The sequence below is a fragment of the Microcaecilia unicolor genome, chromosome 1 (genome assembly GCF_901765095.1).
Source record: "Microcaecilia unicolor chromosome 1, aMicUni1.1, whole genome shotgun sequence".
Lineage (NCBI taxonomy): Eukaryota > Metazoa > Chordata > Amphibia > Gymnophiona > Siphonopidae > Microcaecilia > Microcaecilia unicolor.
Window position 1 is genome coordinate 81,539,750 of NC_044031.1, and position 25,009 is coordinate 81,564,758.

The window sequence follows — 25,009 nt, forward strand, 5'->3', positions numbered from 1 at the left end:
CCCTTCCCATTCCCTTATATGTAGATTTTCTCATATCAACCAGCATCCTAATAAAGTAAACACAGGAAGGCGGTATATCAAGACTCTTAACAAACACAAACATAAACTGTATTTTTTTTTTATTCTTTTTTTTTTTATTATTTATTTTTTTATTGAAAGTATTGTATAAATATCAAGTCATTACACAGCAACAGTGTATTAAACATATCTCATAAACTTAAATACTGAACAATGCAAAATAGCACACAAAATATCCCCTCATTCCCCCCTCCCCCCCTATCTTGCAATCAGCAATTATAAAACATTGAAGATCATTAAAACAATGCAGAATAAGGATGTAATAGAAGCAAAAGTGGAACTTTTGATGATTTTAAAGTCCAATCGCAGTTGTGTAACAGTAACCACAGAATAACGCAGCTTAGTGTAAAGAGGGAGAAATTATTGTGTAAGTGTACAAAACAGTAGTTTGTTAGGGAGCTATTTAGTATCTATATTAAATGTTTAAATTCATGGAATTTTATTTAAATAAAGTGAAGAAGATGAGAAAGGGGCGGGGAGTGCTCACCACAGTTAACGTGTTATGGTAATGTGTTAACTGTAAAATTGACAAATAATGCAGGACAGTTAACTATATGCTCCTGTAGTTAGGTTATTTTTATTGGTCAGCCTGCCATTCACTGGCTTGCACACTAAAGCTGTTTACAATAATAATAACAAGCAAATGAAAATGGAAAAAGAACTACAATGTTGCAATATTTATAGAACAGAACCCAATCATTCCAAAAGATAAAGAAAGTAAATATTAAAAAAAAATAAAATAAAAAATTCGTAACTCCAGTCAGAACCCAAACCCAACTGCTCAGAAGCCATCTTGAAAAAGTGTGCACACAGCATTAAGTATGTTTAGTAGCGCTGTAGAAATAAGTAGTCCTAGTCCTGAAAAGTGTGTTTGTGTTCCTGTGAGAGACTGGCTTACCAGTTTATTTGAATTCCTTTGCTTTGGATGAATACTCTATCCCTGCTACAGACATTATTCCAGACATGGTCTGTGTTGGGTCAGCTTCAATAAATGTCCTCTGAAGTCAGCTGCCTGTGGTGTTTTAGCCATTTTCTAAACCAATTTCTTGTATTCTTTGGTATGTTTGGTACCGAGTTCCTTCTCTTCTTTGGCTGGACAATTATTTATTTATTTATTTGTGGTACATTTATACCCCACATTTTCCCACTAGAGTGGGCACAGTGTGGCTTACAATGTTAAAGAAGGTTACAAAGCAATGAGGGTAATGACATGGCAAGTCAGAAAGACGGGAAAGGAGGATTATACAGAAAGACGGGAAAGAACAGGAGGATTATACAAAGATGCATGAATAGATTGGAGTAGTAAACGAGTATAGACAATTAGAGATAATCGGGGATTAAGCGTTAATTGCTAGGGTAAGCTTTCTTGAATAAAAATGTTTTCAATGATTTCTAGAATAGTTGGTGATCTTCAATCTCCTTTAGATGCCTTGATAGAACATTCCAGGACTTAGGCCTGACGTAGGAGAAAGATGAAGAAAAAAGTTAGTTAACTGTATCTGTGCTATCTGCTGTGATATTAACATGCACTAATAGCACATTCCAGACGTTAACATCATAGCTGACTTCCTCAAATGCTGACCACTCTCCCAAAGTTTACTACAGAAGCTTTGCACTTGGTACCCATTCAAAATTCCTGTTAACAAAAGTAACATAGCGCTCCACTTTTTAAAATATTTCTCTTGCCAACTGTCCTTCATTCTGCTATTCAGAATGACCCCTTTTAGGGTTTCCAGGAATTTGATCTATTTTTAAAAATTGAAGAAAGTCAAAATGATTGTGCCAAAATGTATTTTTAGGCAAGCCTAGACAATATGAATGCGTTTTGCTGGTATGATCAAAATCTCTCCATTAAAGCTGAAGGAAGGTTGGGTAAAGTATGGGCCCAATATTCAAAGTGATTTAAGTGGGCAGCGGAGACTCTTGCCTGCTTAACTCACACTCATTGAGCCGGCAGTTGATATTCAGTGGCTCTTAACTGGCTTTGGATGCCACCATTTTCAGAGCCATTTCTGACAGGGCAGAATCGGAAGGGGGATCACGCCAGTCCCACCCCACTAGAGACCAGGGATCTCAAGAGGGGTTTATGGCGAGATCTGAGGGGGAGTGGGCGAAAAGGGAAGTTTGGGTTGTGGGTGGGGCTTGCACTATGAAGGGGGATTGGGGTAGGGGTTTGCATCAGGTGAGGTACAGAGATGTGGGAGGATTGGATTGGCATATCCACTTATTCAGTTTATGTTATTCAGTTGGGACCTGCATAAATGTCTTATGTGGGTCTTGGCTGAATGTTGTCCAGGACCTGCATAAGTAAGAGCGGCACACTCTTGGCTGAATATGATCCGATATTCAGTGCTGGTGCCCAGACCTGGTCTGGCATTGAATATCGGGGCCAAATTCTGCCTTCAATGGTCAGTGTAAAAAAAAACAAAAAAACTTTGATCGCTGCCATCTGAATGTTTATTTATTTATTTATGTATTAATTTTTATTTATTAGAGCTTATTTATCATCTTTTTGAAGAAATACACCCAAGGCAGTGTGCAGCAACTATAAATCAAACAAAGGTCAATAGACAATTACAGAATTAAAAATATTGAAATAATAGTATATAGTACAGCATAGAATGCGACTTACAGTGTCAACACAATATGTAGTAAAACATCTTTAATTAGACAGCTTTGTGTTGCACCTTTGCTTAAACCCTAAGATAAAATAAGAGTAACAGGAATTGGAAAATAAGAGGACTAATATTGAATGGTATGTTAAACATGTCTGAGGTTCAGTGCATTTTATATAGCTTCTCATAGGTTACTAATAGAGTATGACCATCCCTTCAAGTTCCATTTCTCATTTTACCCTAAGTTTGTCATTATTTCCCTTTAGCTTCTTAAGAAAAGAGACATATCTCCATGAAGCCATATAGGCACAGTTCTTCAAAAAAGAGATTTGATTTATTTTGATTTGTTAAACTTCACTTTTTAAGTGAGTGACAAATCCGTTTTACACCCTGTAAAGTCTCTCAGAAGTTCTTCCTTCAATAAGTAATTTCTGAGTTATAGTCAAGGCAAAATTTTTGCTTTCCAAATTCAAACTCATTTGTAGATCTGTGTGTTAAGGATACTATGGAAGGAATTTATCAATATAAGACATGTTATTTTAATGTTAACCCCTGTTATTAGTAGCTAGGTCTCATTGCATAAAATGGGACCTGGGCTAAAATAGCATGAGTTAGTAGCAAAATCACATATCTAAATAGTAGCCCATGTTGATAACTCCCCCCCCCCCCCCCCCCCCAAAAAAAAAAAAATACCAAATTACCCCATCCCAAGATTTTTAGTAGCTGGGGTTTCCTTCTGTCATCAAACCTGGGTTATTGATATAGGGCCATTTGTAGAGCTATAAGGAGATGCTTTCAGAAATCTATGATGATTGTCTTTCAAGGACTATGCTGATGATTTTGAAGAAGAAGAAGAAGAAGAAGAAGTAGTTGAAGATGATGGTGATGCTCGTGTAGATACAGAACCAGCTGAAAAATTGAATGGGATCTCTTCTGCCAAGAGAGCAGAGATTGAAGAAATTCAGAAAGCCATCAATGCAGAAAATGAAAGGGTTGCTGCTTTCCCACCAAGACACAGCCAAAGTGTGCTCGAAAGAGAGCAAAGAAAGGGTTTGTATTTTAGAAGAAAGAGAAGTTCTAAATAACTGATTATAGATAGAAATTATAGTTATTAGGTGAATAGTTACATAGCTATCCCTCTCTGTAGAGTTATTTTTCCAGGGGTCAGGATGGGCTATCTTGAGGCTGCTGGCTGATGGGTCAAGAGTAACTGGAGATCACGCCCCCACCACACACACACACACTAGCCACAAGGGAACCCTAGGTAGGTGCAGGGAAAATTTGGAAGGGTGAAGAGATAGGATTTGAATACTGGGGTAAGGGGACTGTTGGGAGGTGGGAGTTGGAAAACTTTATTTCACCGTCGGCCCCTTTAAAGATAGCAGACTTAAATTAGGGTACACTATGTTTACACTACTATAGCTAGGAATGTACAATCTTCCTAACTGCAGCAATGCGAAAAGAAATTTACTGCAAAAATTACTAACCTGTGGTTCTCAAGGGTAGTGACTCCCACGGTAAATTGCACACTCAATTAGCACCTTTTTTCACAGTTCTCCTTAACTTGACTTTTCAATGACTATAGGGCCAGAGTTACTAAGGTACAGTAAAACGCGCTGTTTTACTTCAGAAAATATACTGTGGGCTTCATTAACCCGCAGTACCTTGGTACCTCAGGTTAGTGATTTCCATAATAAATTAACTTTCACATTTCTGTATGGGACTAGCACATGTTTTTGGCTGCAGCAACACAAAGACAGTGGGCCCCAAGTTGAGCTGCTGTCTTGTAAAGGCTGTGTCTGATGCTTTTACAAAAGTGGACATCCTCCACCCCTCCATGCCTTCTGGTTCCATTTCAAAACTCATGGCACCTACTGGGGATCTTTCTGGTGGGTAGTTGGGGGGGGAGGGGCAGGAGCAATCTCTGGGCATTCCTGCCCAGTGGCTCTGGTCATAAACTTGAGCCCTCCAGGTTAGGATCCCGGGCTTGCTTCTGCAATATCCATTACCCACCAGGTTGACCTCCGGTAGCTAGGTGCTCTGGGGATTAGAAGGGTTTTGAGAGAGGATCAGGAGTGGCATTAATACACTGGCCCCTTTTAAGTTGCTCCCTTTGAATATATGGTTCTCTGACGACAAGCAGTCTGCTTGTTCTCACATGTGGGTTGATGTCCACGTTGGCCCGAGAATCGGCAATTTTGCAAGCAAAATATAAAAAAATCTTTCCAGAGTCTTCTGGCGCACATGCAGCGCACACCGTGCATACGCAGCCATCTTCCTGCCTGTCGCGTGAGTGTTCCTGCTTAGTTATTTTTTCTCCACAGTGAGGTGCGGTCGAGTTTTTCCCCGCTCCTTGCAGGCCCGGGAGTTTTCTGACGTAGTCTTTTGTCTTTTGTGTTTTTTCTTTCTCATTTTTGAAGTAGAATTTACAGTTTAAGAAAAAAAAAACCTCCCGTAGTTTTCTTTACTTCCCCCCCCCCCCCCCCCCCCTTTTTAAGTTTCCTTTGTTTTTTGATGCGGCCAGCTTAGGCCGTGCAGTCGGGTTGCTCCCTTCTTTTCGTGGCCTTTTTTCTTTTAACAGGCACGATCGCATCTTTTGATTTTGCCGAAGCCGTTTCTTCTTCCATGTCATCGAAGACACCCAGTGGCTTCAAACGTTGTACTTGGTGCAACCGGACTATCTCAGGTACCGATACCCACGCTTGATGCCTGCGGCATCAATGTCAGCTGCCACCCAGGTCGACTCTCCCTCGACGCCTGCGGAGGAAGCTTCACTGGAGACTAGGCGGGCGTCAAGTTCTCAGCACCGCCGTCGAGGACATCGTTCCTCGACGTCGAGGCAGGCTCAGTTTCGGACTGCTCTGAGAGATGTCTTGTCCGATACTGAAGATGAGCGTTCATGGGAGGAAGAGGAGGATCCCAGGTACTTTTCTTCTGACGAGTCCTATGGGATTCCTTCTGAACCTTCTCCACCAGAAAGGAGACTGTCTCCACCGGAGAGTCTATCCTTTACCTCCTTTGTCAGGGAAATGGCTGCGGCTATTCCCTTCCGTATGGAGGTTAAAGATGAGCCCAGGGCTGAGATGCTCGAGGTCCTGGATTATCCTTCTCCACCTAGAGAGGCTGCAACGGCTCCTTTGCATAATGTACTCAAGGAAGTCCTTATGCGAAACCGGTCATTCTCTCTGTCTAACCACATGATCCCAAAGAGAACTGAATCCCAATATCGGATCCACAGGGAAACTGGATTGATGAAGTCTCAGCTACCTTACAATTCCATGGTGGTGGACTCTGCTCTCAAAAGAGCCAAGAGTACTAGGGACTATGCCTCGGCTCCCCCAGGCAGAGAATCTAGAACCTTGGACTCTTTTGGGAGGAAGGCGTATCAGGTTCCTATGCTTGCTACCAAAATCCAGACATACCAGCTCTTCACAAGCATCCATTTGCGGAACTCGGTGAGGCAACTGTCTAGCTTGGTTGATGCGCTCCCTCTGGAGCAGGCCGAGCCTCTTCGCCAGGTGATCAGGCAGCAGAAGGCATGTCGAAAAAACCTGGCCAGGGGTACGTTCGACACTTTTGATGTAGCATCCAGAATTGCTGCCCATGGCTGCGTGTCACTGACCTGGATCATTCGGTCCAGCAGTGGATTTCAGATGTTCCTTGCCGGGGGGGGGGGGGGAGGATAACCTTTTTGTTGAGAAAGTAGAGGATCTGGTTGACCAGCTCAAAAAGCACAATGATGCTATGAATTCTATCTCCCACCGGGTGTCTTCTGCTACTACCTCCTCATCTAGGAGGTTTTTTGGAGGGAAGAGGAGTGCTCCCTATTTCTATGCTAGGCGTAGGTACACTCGTGCTCGTTCTCATCAACAGTGTGCGCCTAAGGCCTCTGCGGCTCCCCAGCAAAAGCAAGGGACGGGCTTTTGACTGGCTCCAGTTCAGCATAGCCTCCGAAAAAATGTCCGTGCCAGACGACTTGCCGGTTGGGGGGAGGTTGATATTTTTTCACAAAAGGTGGCCTCCCATAACTTCTGATCGGTGGGTTCTTCAAATAGTCCGGTCAGGATACACCCTCAATCTGGAATCTAAACCTCCAAATTGTCCACTGGGAGCGCATTCTTATAGTTCTCAGCACAAACTGGTACTTCTAGAGGAACTCTCAGCCCTTCTACAGAACCCGTTCCACCAGGGGAAGAAGGGCTGGGATTCTATTCCAGGTACTTCCTTGTGCAAAAGAAAACAGGGGGGATGCGTCCCTTCCTAGACCTAATGGCCATGAACAAATTTCTAGTCCAAGAAAAGTTCCGGATGGTTTCCCTGGGCACCTGTTATGATTCTGCCGGTTTGACAGGGGAGTGTGTGAGAACTTCATGCCTGATTGGCTGCCAGGGATTGAGCTGACGTCAGTGGGTAGTACTTAAGCCTTCACGTTCCTGCTACCCCTGCTTTGGCGTTACCTTCCTAGGTTGCTATAGCCTTTGCAGTTCTGTGTCAGAACGTTGTTCTGTGCTTTCGTTGTGAGTCTGTTTTTTCCTATTCGGGACTTTCAGTTACTGTTCCTTTGTCTGGGTTTATTCTTTCCAGCGTGTGTGTGTGTGTGTATTAAGCTCTGCCTTAGTTCCTCTGCCTGGGTTAGCTTCTGTCAGCGTGTGTGTGTAATCAACTCAGTTACCTCCAGCTGGGTCTCTCCCTCTCTAGCGGGCTTTTCTCGTCCTTCCTTCGGAGGTACTTTGTTGTTTCCGTTGATGTTCTCTGTCTTGCCCTGCCTGTTCTGTAGACTTCTGGTCCTGGGGTCCTCCCTCAGGTTTGTTTGTTTATTTGTTTTTCCCTTCTCCGTTGTCCGTGTTCCTGCCTCTGGCTTTTGGGTCAGGGAGAGTTAACCCCTTGTATACTGTGTCTCTGCCTCTGACTTCTGTGTGCTTAGATGATTTTCTTCCTCCCTATTGTTTCTTTGCTTCTGGCTTCTGTTTATAGGGCTATTTACCTTTTGTTTCCTGTGCCCCAGTCTCTGGCTATTGTGGCTTTTAGTTAGTTTTTCCCTTCTGTCCTCGGGGTTTCCTGGCTGCAGAGTTCTTGTGGCAGCCTTGCATTCTAGTTGTTCTCTCCATACCCTTCTGTGGTTGTGGGGTGCTTTCTGAGCTGTTTGCCTTTCCTGCGCTAGTTCTCTGTGGGGGAGTTCTGTCCTGGGTTTGTGGAGCCTCCATGGTTTGGTGTTTTTTCTACATCCTGTTGTTGGTGTCAGTGCGCTGCTGGCACCTTGGGTCCCATGGGGACTCTGGGTTCCTTTCCCCCTCTCTGGATGTGAATGGGTTCCAGTTCGGCCGTGAGGCCCGTACGCGTGTGTCTGAGCGCATCGGTTCCTGGTCGGCTGTGATGCCCGCTTGTAAGCCTATTTCCCTTTCTTCCTGAGGTGTAGTGTGGGTGTGGGGTGTTAGATAGCTACTACTACTACTACTTAACATTTCTAAAGCGCTACTAGGGTTACGCAGCGCTGTACAATTTAACATGGAAGGACAGTCCCTGCTCAAGGAGCTTACAATCTAAAAGACAGGTGTACAATCTAAAGACAAGTGTGTAGTGGCTGGTTTGTTTCCCCTAGGCCTGGCCCTCTGTGGTCAGCGGGCCTCGGCCAGGGCTCAAGGGCTCACGACCAATCCCTCAGATAACAGCACACTTCTTCCCATGATTCAGGAAAATGATTGGCTATGCTCTCAGGACTTAAAGGATGCTTACACCCACATCTCGATACTTCCAGCTCACAGGAAGTATCTTTGATTTCGGTTAGGAACACAGCACTTTCAGTACCGTGTTCTGCCTTTTGGCCTGGCGTCTGCGCCCAGAGTGTTTACCAAATGCATAGCTGTAGTTGCAGCGTCGCTACGCAGACTGGGAGTGCATGTGTTTCATTATCTCAACGATTGGCTGGTGAAGAGCACCTCGAAGGAGGGTGCTCTGGAGTCCATGCGAATGACTATTCGGATGCTACAGCTACTGGGGTTCATCATAAATTATCCCAAGTCCCATCTCACCCCAGTCCAAAAATTGGAATTCATTGGAGCCCTGTTGAACACTCAGACGGCTCGAGCTTATCTCCCCGAGGCAAGGGTGTCCATGGTTCGAGCGTCACCAACAGGTCACGGCTCGGCAGATGTTGAGACTTTTGGGGCATATGGCCTCTACAGTTCATGTAACTCCCATGGCAAGTCTACATATGAGATCAGCTCAATGGACCCTAGCTTCCCAGTGGTTTCAAGCTGCGGGGGATCTAGAAGATGTAGTCCAATTGTCCACCAGCTTTCAGAATTCTCTTCAGTGGTGAACGATTCGATCCATTTTGACCATTCCAAGTTCCTCAGCCACAGAAAGTGCTGACGACGAATGCATCTCTCCTGGGGTGGGGAGCTCATATAGATGGGCTCCACACTCAGGGAGTCTGGTCCTTTCAAGAAAAAGGTCTGCAGATCAACCTCCTGGAATTAAGAGCGATCTGGAACGCTCTAAAGGCTTTCAGAGATCGGCTGTCCAACGAAGTCATCTTAATTCAGACGGACAATCAGATTGCCATGTACTACACCAACAAGCAGGGGGGCACCGGATCTCGCCCTCTGTGTCAGGAAGCTGTCCAGATGTGGCTTTGGGCACACCGTCACGGCATGTTTCTCCAAGCCACTTATCTGGCAGGTGTAAACAACAGTCTGGCTGACAGACTGAGCAGGATAATGCAACCTTACAAGTGGTCACTGAACATGGGTGTAGTCCGCAAGATCTTCCAAGTGTGGGGCACCCCCTCGGTGGATCTTTTTGCCACTCAGATCAATCACAAGGTCCCTCAGTTCTGTTCCAGGCTTCAGGCCCACGACAGGCTAGCATCAGATGCCTTTCTCCTACATTGGGGGACAGGCCTCCTGTATGTGTATCCTCCCATACCTCTAGTAGGGAAGACTTTGCTGAAACTCAAGCAAGACTGTGGAACCATGATCCTGATTGCACCCTTCTGGTCGTGTTAGATCTGGTTCCCTCTTCTTCTGGAGCTGTCCTCTGAGGAACCGTGGAGATTGGACTGTTTTCCAACCCTCAGAACGAGGGGTCGCTTCTACATCCCGACCTCCAGTCTTTGGCTCTCACGGCCTGGATGTTGAGAGCTTAGAACTCGCCTCCTTGGGTCTTTCAGAGGGTGTCTTCCGAGTCTTGCTTGCTTCTAGGAAAGATTCCACAAAGAGGTGTTACTCTTTTAAATGGAGGAGGTTTGCCATCTGGTGTGACAGCAAGGCCCTAGATCCTCTTTTTCGTCCTACACAGACCCTGCTTGAACACCTTCTACACTTGTCAGAGTCTGGTCTCAAGACCAACTCCGTAAGGGTTCACCTTAGTGCGATTAGTGCTTACCACCGCTGTGTAGAGAGTAAGCCTATCTCTGGACAGTCTTTAGTTGTTCGATTCATGAGAGGTTTGCTTTTGTCAAAGTCCCCTGTTAAACCTCCACCACATGGGATCTCAACGTTGTTCTCACCCAGCTGAATTCCTGCCATCTGAAGTACTTGACCTGGAAGGTCGTTTTCTTGGTGGCTGTTATTTCAGCTCGTAGAGTCAGTGAGCTTCAGGCCTTAGTATTGCATTCACCTTATATCAAGTTTCATCACAACAGAGTAGTTCTCTGCATGCACCCTAAGTTCCTGCCAAAGGAAGCGGAGGAAGCAGGACCCCGTGGATTTCTACTCCCTAAGTGCATCACTTTGCATTTCTTCGTTTTAATTGCCAAACCTTAGAGCATTCTTCTAGCTTCCGCAGATCCTTTTTCATGTTTTCCACTCCTTGCCGGGTGTCCACTCTGTTACAAATCTTAGTATCATCTGCAAAAAGGCAAACTTTACCTTCTAACCCTTCGGCAATGTCACTTACAAATATATTGAACAGAATCAGCCCCAGCACCGATCCCTGAGGCACTCCACTACTTGCCTTTCCCTCATCCGAGCGAATTCCATTAACCACCACCCTCTGGCGTCTGTCCGCCAACCAGTTCCTAATCCAGTTCCCTGACCTTATGCCCATCCTGGGGAGAGCATCTTGCACGCCTTAGACTGCAAGCAAGCATTGGCCTATTATATGGAACGGACAAAACCCCACAGACAGTCCTCCTGACTTTTTGTTTCTAACAGGGTGGGGGGTCGCCATCAGGAAATGCACAATTTCTAATTGGCTGGCAGATTGCATTTCTTTCACTTATGCCGAGGCTGGGTTGACTTTAGAAGGTTATGTCACCACTCATAATGTCATAACTATGGCTGCTTCGGTAGCCCTTGCGGTCAGCTTCCATTGAAGATATTTGCAAGGCTGCAACATGGTTTTCAGTCCACCCATTCACATCTTATTGCTGCCTCAAGCAGGATACCCGATGCGATAGTTAGTTCGGGCAGACAGTATTGCAGAATCTGTTTGGGGTCTAGAATCTAACTTCCCCCCTCAGGCCCATTTTATTCTGTTCTAGGCTGCACTTTCACTCAGTTTGTATATAGTTTCATGTTAATCTGAGTTATGTCCTTGCCATTTTGAGGTCTAATTGTCCAATGTTTGTTATGTGTGGTGAGCCTGGATGCTAGGGATTCCCCACTTGTGAGAATAAATAGGCCTGCTTGTCCTCAGAGAAAGCGAAGGTACTTCCCTGTAGCAGGTGTTCTCCAAGGACAGCAGGCCTTATATTCTCACAAACCCGCCCAGCTTTCCTGGGAGTCGTCTCCTATTTACATTTTTATTTTTGCTGTAGTATCTAACTGCAGGAGATGCGCCCTCATGGCGGGCAGGAAGGCACTCGCATATGCATGGTGGAGCGTGTTTTGCGCTCCACAAAACTCTGTTTTGAGCTTGTTAGAAGCTCTGGACTGGGCAGTGCAGCGCTGCGTTACCCACTTGTGAGAATACAAGGCCTGCTGTCATCGGAGAAAATCTGTTACAGGTAAGTACCTTTGCTTTACCTCAGTTGCTGCCTCTAGTTATTATAGAGCGTGACTCTACTACGACTACTATTTAGCAGCAGATGTTGGGGTCCTCCTACTGTACGAGTCAAAAGGAGTTGGGATTTAAGGAGAAACAATCATTTCATCTTTTTTATATCTCTCTGCCATAGGCAAAGAGGAGTCCTCCACAAGAGTGTCTCTCCTTTTCCAGTTTTGTTCAAGTAATGCCCCACTCTTTTCTATAAAAATGTGTAGATAAATTTATGCATTTGCCATTGCTAGTCCACTATAAATGTTATAAATAAAAATAAAAGAATATAAGGTGATACCTTTTTATTGGACTAGATACATTTTTGACGAGCTTTCTGGGGTTGAAGCCTTCTTTCTCAGATCAGTACAGTATAAACAAAATACGACAATAATTACACTGTTCTGACCTGAAGAAGGAGGCTTTAGCTTCCTAAACATAGTCAAAAATATATTAAATTAGTCCAGTTATCTTGCATTATATTTTATTTTATTTCTAAGAGATGTGGAAGATCGCACATTTTTTTGTGCATGTCTCCAGTAGGTCATACATGTTAACATAGCAATATGAACCATGTCTTGCAGTTTTCTGGTTTCTTTTCTAGACAGCAGACTACCACTGACACTCTAAAGAACATTATACTGTGTCAACTTTCTTATCCATATGCCCCCTTTTCCTTTTAATTCCCATCTCCCATTCTATTCTCAACCTCCATGCTCACACACATTCACATTTAGCTCCCACACGTCCCATCCTGATGATGGAAGATCACACATTCTGTGTTCTCAGTTAAGACTTGATTCATTCCAATTGTTGTGCAAATTTGTAGTTGTTCAGTCTGGCCTGAAACATGCTAAGAGGTGTAGAAGTCATGCTTCAGTGTTCTCATGATATGAATACTAGACCTTAGATAATTTTGGAAGAAAGTGTTCAAAATGTTGTTTGCCGGTTTCTTGTAGCATTCTACAAAATCTATATAATTCAGTTTTGCTTACCGTCCTGAGGTCAAGGTGATTTCCGTTCACTAATGGCTTAAGGCGAGAATTGCAAAAGCATCTAATAAGCTTGGTACACAATGCTTTTAAAACAACATCAAGAGCCTCATTTGTATAGACTTTCATGGCTGTATGCATCTGGCCTATGTGAAGACGAAGGAAAAGCTAACATGCCTTGTCCCAGAGGGAATCGGACACATCTTGTGGACTTACAGTTTCTCATGGAATCAAGCTATTCAGGGATTTCAGGAATGCATAGGTGTATCAGAGAAGCTACTACTACTACTTATCACTTCTAAAGCGCTACTAGACGTACATAGCACTGTACAGCTCAGAGTCACTGTCTTGGTAGCTTTCCCATTCTTATTTGACCAAGTGCAAGTCCTTCCAACTATGAAGAGATGTAATCATCCTCACTGTAGATGCATCCAGTCTGGACTGGAGAGCTCATCTAAATGGACGTCATAGCCATGGTCTCTGGTCCATTGAGGAAAAGAGACCACTTGGACTGAAGGGCAATTTGATATGCTCTAAAAGTTTTCAGAAACCAGGTGGTCAACCACATTTTCCATGCCCAGATAGACAGTCAGGATATATGTTCTGCCTGAGCAAATAAGGAGGGCTGAGGTCGCTCATTCTGTATTAAAGCTTTCAACACGTGATAATGGGCCACCTCAGTTGGAAAGACAATAAGAGTCACTTACCTGGCAGAAACAGAAAATATTCTGGTAGCCAAGCTGAGTTACCAGTTAGATCTTTACAGGTGGTCTCTGAATCATTGCCTTTCAGTGTGGGACTCCTGAGAAAGATCCGTTTACCACAAATTGGAATGGAAGCATGCCAGCTTTCTTATCCAGGAGAAGACAAGAAAGCAGACTGGCTTATGCCTTCATTCCTCTGTATGCATATCTTTCAAAACCTTTAATAGCAAACATCTTTGACAGGCCAAAACAGATTTGGTTTCTAATCTTTTGGATTTATCCATCAGTCTCTACTTTTTTCAAGCCCTGGGGCATATTTAGCAAAATGGCTGTTATTTTGCCACTAACACATGCTCTTTTAGCACAGATCCCATTTTATGCATGAGACCTAGTTACTAGTTACTGGGGTTAATGGTAAAATAACATGTTGTAGCAGTAGCCTGCACTTCTCTTCAACCTTTTGTAAGGTTCTTGTGGGGTTTGTGTTATTTTAAGCCTTTTAACATAGCTGATGAAAGCCCTCTGTATTTTTGTAAGCTGAAGTACCTGACCTTGGTGCCACTAATTTCAGTCTACAGAAGCAGGGTGTTCTGGAACCTTGTAACCTATCCTCCATATAATAAGTTTAATCACAACAAGTTAGTGCTAGGCATTCAATCTAAGTTTCTGCTTAAGATCATGATAATTTTCCTCCTTAGTCAGTGATCCTTTTCTCCTAAGTCATGTTAATATAGAGGATTTTCAAAAGGCACTTGACAAGGTACCTGATGAAAGGCTACAGAAGAAATTGGAGGGTCATGGGATAGGAGGAAATGTCCTATTGTGGATTAAAAACTGGTTGAAGGATAGGAAACAGAGAGTGGGGTTAAATGGGTAGTATTCACAATGGAGAAGGGTGGTTAGTGGGTTCCTCAGGGGTCTGTGCTAGGACCACTGCTTTTTAATATATTTATAAATGATTTAGAGATGGGAGTAACTAGCGAGGTAATTAAATTTGCTGATGACACAAAGTTATTCAAAGTCGTTAACTCGAGACAGGTTTGTGAAAAATTACAGAAGGACCTTATGAGACTGGGAGACTGGGCGGCTAAATGGCAGATGACGTTTAATGTGAGTAAGTGCAAGGTGATGCATGTGGGAAAAAAGAACCCGAATTATAGCTACGTCATGCAAGGTTCCACGTTAGGAGTTACAGACGAAGAAAGGGATCTGGGTGTCATCGTCGATAATATACTGAAACCTTCTGCTCAGTGTGCTGCTGCGGCTAGGAAAGCGAATAGAATGTTGGATATTATTAGGAAAGGTATGGAAAACAGGTGTGAGGATGTTATAATGCCGTTGTATCGCTCCATGGTGCGACTGCACCTTGAGTACTGTGTTCAATTCTGGTCGCCGCATCTCAAGAAAGATATAGTAGAATTGGAAAAGGTGCAGCGAAGGGCGACTAAAATGATAGCGGGGATGGGACGACTTCCCTATGAAGAAAGACTAAGGAGGCTAGGGCTATAGAGCTTGGAGAAGAGATGGCTGAGGGGAGACATGATAGAGGTATATAAAATAATGAGTGGAGTGGAACAGGTGGATGTGAAGCGTCTGTTCACGCTTTCCAAAAATACTAGGACTAGGGGGCATGCGATGAAACTACAGTGTAATAAATTTAAAACAAATTTGAGAAAATTTGTCTTCACCCAACGCATAATTAAACTCTGGAATTCGTTGCCGGAGAACGTGGTGAAAGCAGTTAGCAGAGTTTAAAAAGGGGTTAGACGGTTTCCTAAAGAACAAGTCCATAAACCGCTACTAAATGGACTTGGGAGAAATCCAGAATTCCAGGAATAACATGTATATAATGTTTGTATGTTTGGGAAGCTCGCCAGGTGCCCTTGGCCTGGATTGGCCGCTGTCGTGGACAGGATGCTGGGCTCGATGGACCCTTGGTCTTTTCCCAGTGTGGCATTACTTATGTACTTATGATCAAACCCGTCTGTTACGAGACGCCTAGCCACCCATCTAGGGTTACCACGCGGCCACTTAGAAGGTCTATCCCCAGCACAGCTCAGGTCCGCCTGCACCTGCTGCTTGTTCCCTACACTAGCACCCTTCTCCCACCAACTGGGTCACAACTAAGTGTCCGACCTTTCGTCTTCCCCTGAATACGTATTCAGGGGACGACGAAAGGCCGGACACTTATTTATTTAAAGCTGTTGAGAAGATAGCATGAAAGAATAACACAGATAAGTATTTATTTATTGTTTTTTTGTTATCGATTGACACAGATTGCCATTAATGAGGATTAGGGCACGTTGCACCTCTATAATTGGTATATATAAGGCTGGTTATTTATTTATTTTATTTTATTGCATTTGTATCCCACATTTTCCCACCTTTTTGCGGGCTCAGTGTGGCTTACAATAAGTTGTGAGTGATAGAAATACAGTTTGTTACTACTCGGTTATGGATTACATTGTGAGGAGTTAAGCGAGACAAACTCAGAGTATCATTAAGGAATATAACAATGGAAAAGAGCAGTTAAACATTGGGGGAACAGCGGGAAACTAAAAGGGGCAGTACATAACAACAAGAAAGCATATACTTATTTTCTGTGAGTAGAAGTATAAGTGTGGTGAGATTACAGGGGATGAGAATTCAGAGTGGCTGTATTGAAGCATTATTGAACCGTGGGTGCGGGCTTTGTGTTTTGGTTCTTTCCGTAAGTATTCTCAAAAAGATGGGTCTTCAATAGTTTGCGGAAGGTGGCTTGCTCGTAGGTTGTTTTCAGGTTGCGCGGCAGTGAGTTCCAGAATTGCGTGCTCATGTAAGAAAAGGTTGACGCGTGCAGCGCCTTGTATTTTAAGCCTTTGCAATTAGGGAAGTGGAGGTTGAGGAAAGTTCGGGATGATCTTTAGGTTAGGTACGCAGTTTTTGAAAAATTATAGCAGCCTGTTAGCACTTATTTGGTGTTTTATCACATAAAAAAATGAGCAACCCGATGAAAGAAGTGCTATACCACTAAGCAACAGAGAATCTCTGCGTGCTTTATATAGTGGGATTATCTGAGGGTGCTCTAAACAAAATATTATTTTTTTCAAATATGCTTTATGGCAATTTTGTGAAAATGTATCTGAAATAAGTTTCTTATATTCTGGTTTTTGCAGTGTGTTGTATCCTATTAATTTACCAGTGATAAACGGATACTCATTATTGATTCGATTCTGTGTGTAGCTGAGGAGACATCAGCATAGAAAAGGCACAAAAATAGAGTGAAGGATCCAAGACAGGCAAGGAGAAGGGTGAAAGAGTACTAGGGAAAATGGGTTTTGTCTGGTGTTTATTGAATAAATGCCTGTTTTACTTTTTTTTTTTTTTTGTACGGGAGTTGATCTATTAGGGTTTATCAGTTAAAACCTAAACAGAAGCCTTCTATCTTGTGTAGACCCTCAAGATTTCAAGAATAAGATGCCTCATCGTGGGAAGTACATCGATTTCGTAACAGCGAAACATCGCCAAATTAGTCAAAAAATAACTGACAAACAAAAGTAAGTGGCTTTGAACATTAGACTGTCAAGCTGTTTCTTAAACATGAGTCACGCTATATTAGTTGCTAAGTATTTAAAATATGTGATAATTAACCCAGCTTTTAATTATCAAATGTTCTGATAGGTCTTGTTTTCTCAGTCTACCTAAGAAAATGTTAACTTACTGTTATTTAAGTTTCAAAGTATCATATTGAAAACATATGTTAAGGGACCAGGACTTTGGCTGACACCCTTTGAATGGCTGCATATACTCTGTATTCTAGCTCTAAATATTCTTCATCAGTTTAGGCACCAAGTAACCATGTTAAGAAACTAGGCCCCAATGTATGGCAACTCTTATCTGAGTAGAGGAGGCTACTATATGGACAAGTGATGCTGAGCAGGCCTATGTCAGGATTTTCAGCAGCATTTTCTGGATAATACCATTGAAAATCATTTTTGATTGTCTTGACACTATCTGGGTAATGCAGGGGCGGTCCAGGGGCGCATCTGAGGTGGAGCTGGAAGTAATCTGAATATCCCTATTATTCAGCACATGCACTTGCATCAGTAGTTATTAGAGTGAGTGTTGATGCTGATTAACGGGGGTGGGGTGGGGGGGGGTTACCAGGATAACTTGAAGCAACCACTGGCTGTCAGCTGGTGCTGAACATTTGTGTACAGATTTAAATTCCTCTGGCGTTTTTTTTTTTAATGCAATGCATGCTGCAGTGTTTAAATATGGGGGGGGGGGGGGGGTGAGGGTAGTAATGGGTATCCAGCTTTACTTTTTTTTTATGATAACAGACACAATGAATTATTACTTTGAATAATGTTATATACTGTCTGTAGTTCAGCACCTCACTCATTGCTTTTTTTTCCCAGATTATTAATGAATGTTAAACAACACTTCTCCCAGTGAAAGATTCCAGGGTCATGCCACCCTTTACCTCCTTCCACTGTGAAAACAAATGATTTAGTCATAATAACAGAGTAAATGGCAGCAGATAAAGACCCACACGGTCCATCCAGTCTGCCCAACAAAGGTGAACCCACCACTTTGTGCAGGCTATAGTCCAGTGGTTCCCAAACCTGGTCCTGGAGGCACTCCAGCCAGTCAGGTTTTCATTATATCCAGAAAGAATATTAATGAAATAGATTTGAATGCAGTGGAAGCACTGCATGCAAATCTCTCTCATGAATAATCATTGTGGGTATCCTGAAAACCTGACTGGCTGGGGTACCTCCAGGATTAGGTTTGGGAACCACTGTTAAAGTCATTGATACTTAAAGACTGGTTGACAATGTGGAGGGGCATAATCGAACGGGGATGACCATCTCTAAGGGGGCCCAACTCTCAGGATGGCTCCCTGAAGGGGCAGGGAAACCCATATTATCGAAACAAGATGGGCGTCCATCTTTCGTTTCGATAATATGGTCCAGGACACCCAAATCTCAACATTTATGTCGACTTTAGAGATGGTCGACCTTGGTTTTTTGCCAATAATGGAAACCAAGGACGCCCATCTCAAAAACGACCAAATCCAAGGCATTTGGTCATGGGAGGAGCCAGCATTCGTATTGCACTGGTCCCCCTGACATGCCAGGACACCAACCGGGCACCCTAGGGGGCACTGCAGTGGAATTCCTAAATTGCTCCCTTCCCTTGTGTGCTGCGCCCCCAAATCCCCCAAAACCCACTCCCCACAACTGTACAACACTACCATAGCCCTTATGGGTGAAGGGGGGCACCTAGATGTGGGTACAGTGGGTTTGTGGGGGGGTTTTGGAGGGCTCACATTTACCACCACAAGTATAACAGGTAGGGGGGGATGGGCCTGGGTCTGCCTGCCTGAAGTGCACTGCACCCATTAAAAACTGCTTCAGGGACATGCATACTGCTGTGAGGGAGCTGGATATGACATTTGAGGCTGGCAAAAAATGTTTTTTGATTTTGTTTTGGGTGGGAGGGGGTTGGTGACCACTGGGGGACTAAGGGGAGGTCATCCCCGATTCCCTCCGGTGGTTATCTGGTCAGTTTGGGCACCTTTTCGATGCTTGCTGTGAAAAAAAATGGGACCAAGTAAAATCGTCCAAGTGCTCGTCAGGGACACCCTTCTTTTTTCCATTATTGGCCAAGGACGCCCATCTGTTAAGCACGCCCCTGTCCCGCCTTCGGTACACTGCTGACATGCCCCCGGGAACTTTGGTCGTCCCCGCAACGGAAAGCAGTTGAGGATGGCCAAAATCGGCTTTCAATTATGCCGATTTGGGCGACCCTGAGAGAAGGACGCCCATCTCCCGATTTGTGTTGGAAGATGGGCGCCCTTCTCTTTCGAAAATGCCCCTGATAGTCTCTTCTCTGTTTGCTATCTTCTAATAAGTCATCACTGTACAATCGGACATTGCTTCCTATTCCAACACTTTAAATTCCAGAGTCACCTCTCATGAGGGTCTTCATTTGAAAATCCAGATACAGTATATTTATTTATTTTGACGTTTATATCCCCTATTTTCCCAAACAATGTTTAGGTTCAATGTGGCTTACAGATATAAATATTTAGAGAAATACATACTGTATCGTGCAGTTGACTGCAATTAAACATAATGTATATGAACTGGCTTACCCTTATCCACATACTTACCCTTTCAAAGAACTCTAAAACTGTAAGTTTGTATGCTGTGATTTCCTTTTGCTAAATGTTGGCTAACTTTTTCATTAAACTTGTTCATCCATATGAAAAACAGTCCACTGCTTACCCTGGGATTGATAGCATGGAATGTTGCTACTATTTGGGTTTCTGCCAGGTGCTTGTGACCTGGATTGGCCTCTATTGGAAACAGGATACTGGGCCAGATGGACCATTGGTCTGACCCAGTATGGCTATTCTTATGTTCTTATGCACATATGTTACATATAAGCAACTTTGCTTCAACAAAAAGGTTACCCCTCCTGGCTACTATCATGCCTGCCAATAGAACATTAAATCAGATCAGAATAATACAAGAGCATCCAAAACTTCCATTATATTAAGATCTGTTAATCTTCTTTGATTCCACCGTACATCTTGAAACCAAGTTTGGGAGTTTGCAACCTAACTACAAGCAAGCAGTCCCATTTCTGAATGTTAGTGTGTATTGTGGATCTCGCCAGTGCAAATCTCATTCAGTTTCGCTTGTTTTTTTTAACTTCCTAAGTAAGCTATGGTGCTCCAGAAGTCTCTTGAAAGCTTAAGGTGGGCACCATCCACATCTTCTCTACAAGCAAAAATTTAAAGACAATCCAAAGTGTGTTTGTAGACAGTGAAGCCAGTTGGTGGGTCATGTTGTAAATAACAATAACCTGTGCCCATTTGAAGGCAGACTAGTGTCTCCATATGGGTTAAATAGGTGGATACTATACATAAGTACATAAGTAATGCCACACTGGGAAAAGACCAAGGGTCCATCGAGCCCAGCATCCTGTCCACGACAGCGGCCAATCCAGGCCAAGGGCACCTGGCAAGCTTCCCAAACATACAAACATTCTATACATGTTATTCCTGGAATTGTGGATTTTTCCCCAGTCCATTTAGTAGCGGTTTATGGACTCGACCTTTAGGAAACCGTCCAACCCCTTTTTAAACTCTGCTAAGCTAACCGCCTTCACCACTTTCTCCGGCAACGAATTCCAGAGTTTAATTATACGTTGAGTGAAGAAAACTTTTCTACGATTTGTTTTAAATTTACTACACTGTAGTTTCATCGCATGCCCCCTAGTCCTAGTATTTTTGGAAAGCGTGAACAGACGCTTCACATCCACCTGTTCCACTCCACTCATTATTTTATATACCTCTATCATGTCTCCCCTCATCCGTCTCTTCTCCAAGCTGAATAGCCCTAGCCTCCTTAGTCTTTCTTCATAGGGAAGTCGTCCCAGCCCCGCTATCATTTTAGTCACCCTTCGCTGCACCTTTTCCAATTCTACTATATCTTTCTTGAGATGCGGCGACCAGAATTGAACACAATACTCAAGGTGCAGTCGCACCATGGAGCGATACAACGGCATTATAACATCCTCACACCTGTTTTCCATACCTTTCCTAATAATACCCAACATTCTATTTGCTTTCCTAGTCGCAGCAGCACACTGAGCAGAAGGTTCAGCGTATTATCGACGACACCCAGATCCCTTTCTTGGTCCGTAACTCCTAACGTGGAACCTTGCATGACGTAGCTATAATTCGGGTTCTTTTTTCCCACATGCATCACCTTGCACTTACTCACATTAAACGTCATTTGCCATTTAGGCACCCAGTCTCCCAGTCTCATAAGGTCCTCTTGTAATTTTTCACAATCCTGTCGCGATTTAACAACTTTGAATAACTTTGTGTCATCAGCAAATTTAATTACCTCGCTAGTTACTCCCATCTCTAAATCATTTATAAATATATTAAAAAGCAGCGGTCCTAGCACAGACCCCTGAGGAACCCCACTAACTACCCTTCTCCATTGTGAATACTGCCCATTTAACCCCACTCTCTGTTTCCTATCCTTCAACCAGTTTTTAATCCACAATAGGACATTTCCTCCTATCCCATGACCCTCCAATTTCCTCTGTAGCCTTTCATGAGGTAACTTGTCAAACACCTTTTGAAAATCCAGATACACAATATCAACCGGTTCCCCTTTGTCCACATGTTTGTTTACTCCTTCAAAGAATTGAAGTAAATTGGTCAGGCAAGATTTCCCCACACAAACGCCGTGCTGACTCGGTCTCAGTAATCCATGTCCTCAGATGTGCTCTGTAATTTTGTTTTTAATAACAGCCTCTACCATTTTCCCCGGCACTGACGTCAGACTTACCGGTCTTTTTTTTCCCGAATCTCCCCTGGAGCCTTTTTAAAAAATCGGCGTTACATTGGCCACCCTCCAATCTTCCGGTACCACGCTCGATTTTAAGGATAAGTTGCATATCACTAGCAGTAGCTCCGCAAGCTCATTTTTCAGTTCTATCAGTACTCTAGGATGAATACCATCCGGTCCAGGAGATTTGCTACTCTTCAGTTTGCTGAACTGCCCCATTACGTCCTCCAGGTTTACCGTGAAGTCAGTAAGTTTCTCTGACTCGTCCGCTTGAAATACCATTTCCGACACCGGTATCCCACCCAAATCTTCCTCGGTGAAGACCAAAGCAAAGAATTAATTCAGTCTCTCCGCTACGTCTTTGTCTTCCTTGATCGCCCCTTTTACCCCTCGGTCATCCAGCGGCCCAACCGATTCTTTTGCTGGCTTCCTGCTTTTAATATACCGAAAAATTTTTTACTATGTTTTTTGCCTCTAATGCTATCTTTTTTACGTAATCCCTCTTGGCCTTCTTTATCTGCGCCTTGCATTTGCTTTGACACGCCTTATGCTGCTTCTTGTTATTTTCAGACGGTTCCTTCTTCCATTTTCTGAAGGCGTTTCTTTTAGCCCTAATAGCTTCCTTCACCTCACTTTTCAACCAGGCCGGCTGTCTTTTGGATTTCTGTCTTTCTTTTCTAATTCGCAGAATATGTATGGCCTGGGCCTCCAGGATGGTATTTTTGAACAGCGTCCACGCCTGTTGTACAGTTTTTACTCTCTCAGTTGCCCCCCTAAGTTTTTTTTTACCGTTCTTCTCATTTTATCATAGTCTCCTTTTTTAAAGTTAAACGCTAACGTATTTGACTTTCTGTGTACAGTTACTTCAAGGTCGATATCAAAACTGATCATATTATGATCACTGTTATCAAGCGGCCCCAGTACCATAGCATTCCTCACCAGATCATGCGCTCCACTATGATTAATGAACCTCATTCCCAAGTCAGGGTATGTGGCATAAGATCTCTTTTGTTCAGATTTACTGCTAACACTCACCGCAGTACGTGCATAGTGCCAAAAATAACTTTTTTTAACTTTGATATTTTTCCTCTGTCTTCCATGTTTTTGGCAAGCTCTCTTTGAGTATTCATGCTCTCTGTAATCAAATACAGGGTTTGTGGCATAATAGTATCAATGCCTTATCTTCCTTTTATCTTCATCTAACAGCTTTTCATTTTCATTAGTTTCTCTGGTTTATTTTCTGCTGCAGTGGGTTCTTGAACACGTTTACCATGAACTGTTGCTGCATCAGGGATGTTACCTTCTCCTGAAGGTTTTATGTCACTACCACTATTTTTAGCACTAGGGTGTAAGCTATGGATGAGCACTTTTTTTTTATCCTGGGTGACATGCAGCCAGTATGTACTCTCCATTTTTCCTTCCTACCGTCCTTCTTGTGTTGTTTTACCTTACTTAGTTTAGGGTTTATATACATTAAGGTAAAAGACTTGGGGAGAAAAATGTATTCACTCCCTAGCAGTGACATACAGATTTTGACCAGCTTGGAGGCTGAATTTTGTTATACTTCCTGTTGACCTCAGAATAGAATATAGACTAGGCTTTGTGGTTATAATTTTATAAGATCAGCTATGTTTAAAGTCCAAAATCACACCTGTTTTAAGCCTGTTTTATAACAGCAACATAGGCATTTATGTGCCTTTATAAAATAGGTTCCCAGATCCAGTCCCCATAGCACGCAAATTCCAATGCACACAGCTACACTTGCTCCAAAGTATGTGTACATCTGTACATTTTCCCTTCCAAATATAGTAGGAAATTAAAGCCTTGAGTATAACATGTATCGGCTGATACCATAAGGGCTATGGTGGTCAGTGATTTTAAAGCTGCTGACAAACCATATTTGGTCACTGACATTGAAATTCTGGGATCAGCTGCCTACCTGGAAGTTATTCAGGTGCTGGCACCTGCATAGCTAAGTGGGCAAAGATAGGGCTGCCTTTTGTGAGGTCCTACTTACTTACTTAGCTGTGCAGGCTCCGACACTGAATATGGCTGGTGCCCACATAACTGCTGATTCCTCCCCGACTCTGCTCACAGATTACCCTAGCACTAACGGGGCAGTGCTATATTGGTGAGAGCCAATGTTCAGTGGCACCTCCCAGTCAAGTACTGCTGAATATCAGCAGCCAGGGCGCTGAGCATGGTTTAAGTAGACAGAAGCCTCTCTTGCCCATTTAAACCATGCTGATTATCATTCCCATAATCTTTAGAGGCCTTTGTCAAAGGGAGGCCTTAGTATAACAAATGCTGGTGTTGTATATGCATAAGAAACTGCAGTTGGTATTGCCAATAAATTCAGAAATCATTTAGGGGCCCTTTTACTGAAGTGTAGCACACACTAACAGAATTAGAGCATGATAAATGCTAAGAAGCCCATAGGTATAGAATGGGCTTCTTAGCATTTAACTTGAGCTACATTTTAGTAAAAGGGCCCCCTTAAAGAGTTGCTGATGTACAATTGACTAAACTACCACATATATTGGCAAATGTATAAGTAAAACATAATGTGTTAATTTTTTTTATTTTATTTTTGAAAGGAAGCGCAGTATGGAACTTCTACGACTTATTGACTTGGACTTCTCAATCACTTTTTCCTTTCTGGATCTGGCTCCTGTGAATGAGTATGATATGTACATTAGAAACTTTGGGAAAAGAAACACTAAACAGGTCTGTACTTTGCTTCTCTGATTATTAACATTGGAAAGAAATTTTAAAAGCTATTTTAAAAGAAATATTACAGTTCATCTATTAAAGGAGAGGAGTGTGGTAGCCGTGTTAGTCCACTCTTAAGGTTATCAATAGAAATCAATAGAAATAAAACCCAATTTAAAACACAAGCTAATCAGAAGTAAACTTCCATCACAGACCGAAAAGGAACAGAAGGGCACACTTCCCTGTAATTTATCCAGTTGCAAACTATGCCAAAATATTTCACAGGACCCCAAAGTCATCCACAAAGGAAAGATATTCAACATAAAGGGATCTTTCACTTGCTCATCTTCCAATGTGGTATATATCATTCAGTGTAAAAAATGTAACGAAGGATGCTATATTGGAGAAACAGGCCAGATGCTTAAGACAAGATTCAATTTACATAGACATCATATGAACAATACTAGTGCCAGCAGGGTTCCCACGCCTGTTGGTCAACATTTTACAGGACCAGGACACTGTACCAGTGACTTCACAGTGAGAATCCTGAAAGGTAACTTTAAAACCAT

At 43.1% G+C, this 25,009-nt stretch overlaps 1 protein-coding gene across 3 annotated transcripts in view; it reads left to right on the forward strand.

The window, feature by feature from the left end:
- The window catches only part of WDR60 (WD repeat domain 60), a 303,464-nt gene that overhangs the window by 113,678 nt on the left and 164,777 nt on the right, over positions 1-25,009 (forward strand). For all 3 annotated transcript variants that reach the window (XM_030198750.1, XM_030198757.1, XM_030198766.1), the window contains exons 9-11: positions 3,518-3,743; positions 16,802-16,904; positions 24,326-24,455. In XM_030198750.1, the coding sequence (XP_030054610.1) occupies positions 3,518-3,743; positions 16,802-16,904; positions 24,326-24,455 (459 nt within the window). The remainder of the gene's footprint in view (positions 1-3,517; positions 3,744-16,801; positions 16,905-24,325; positions 24,456-25,009) is intronic.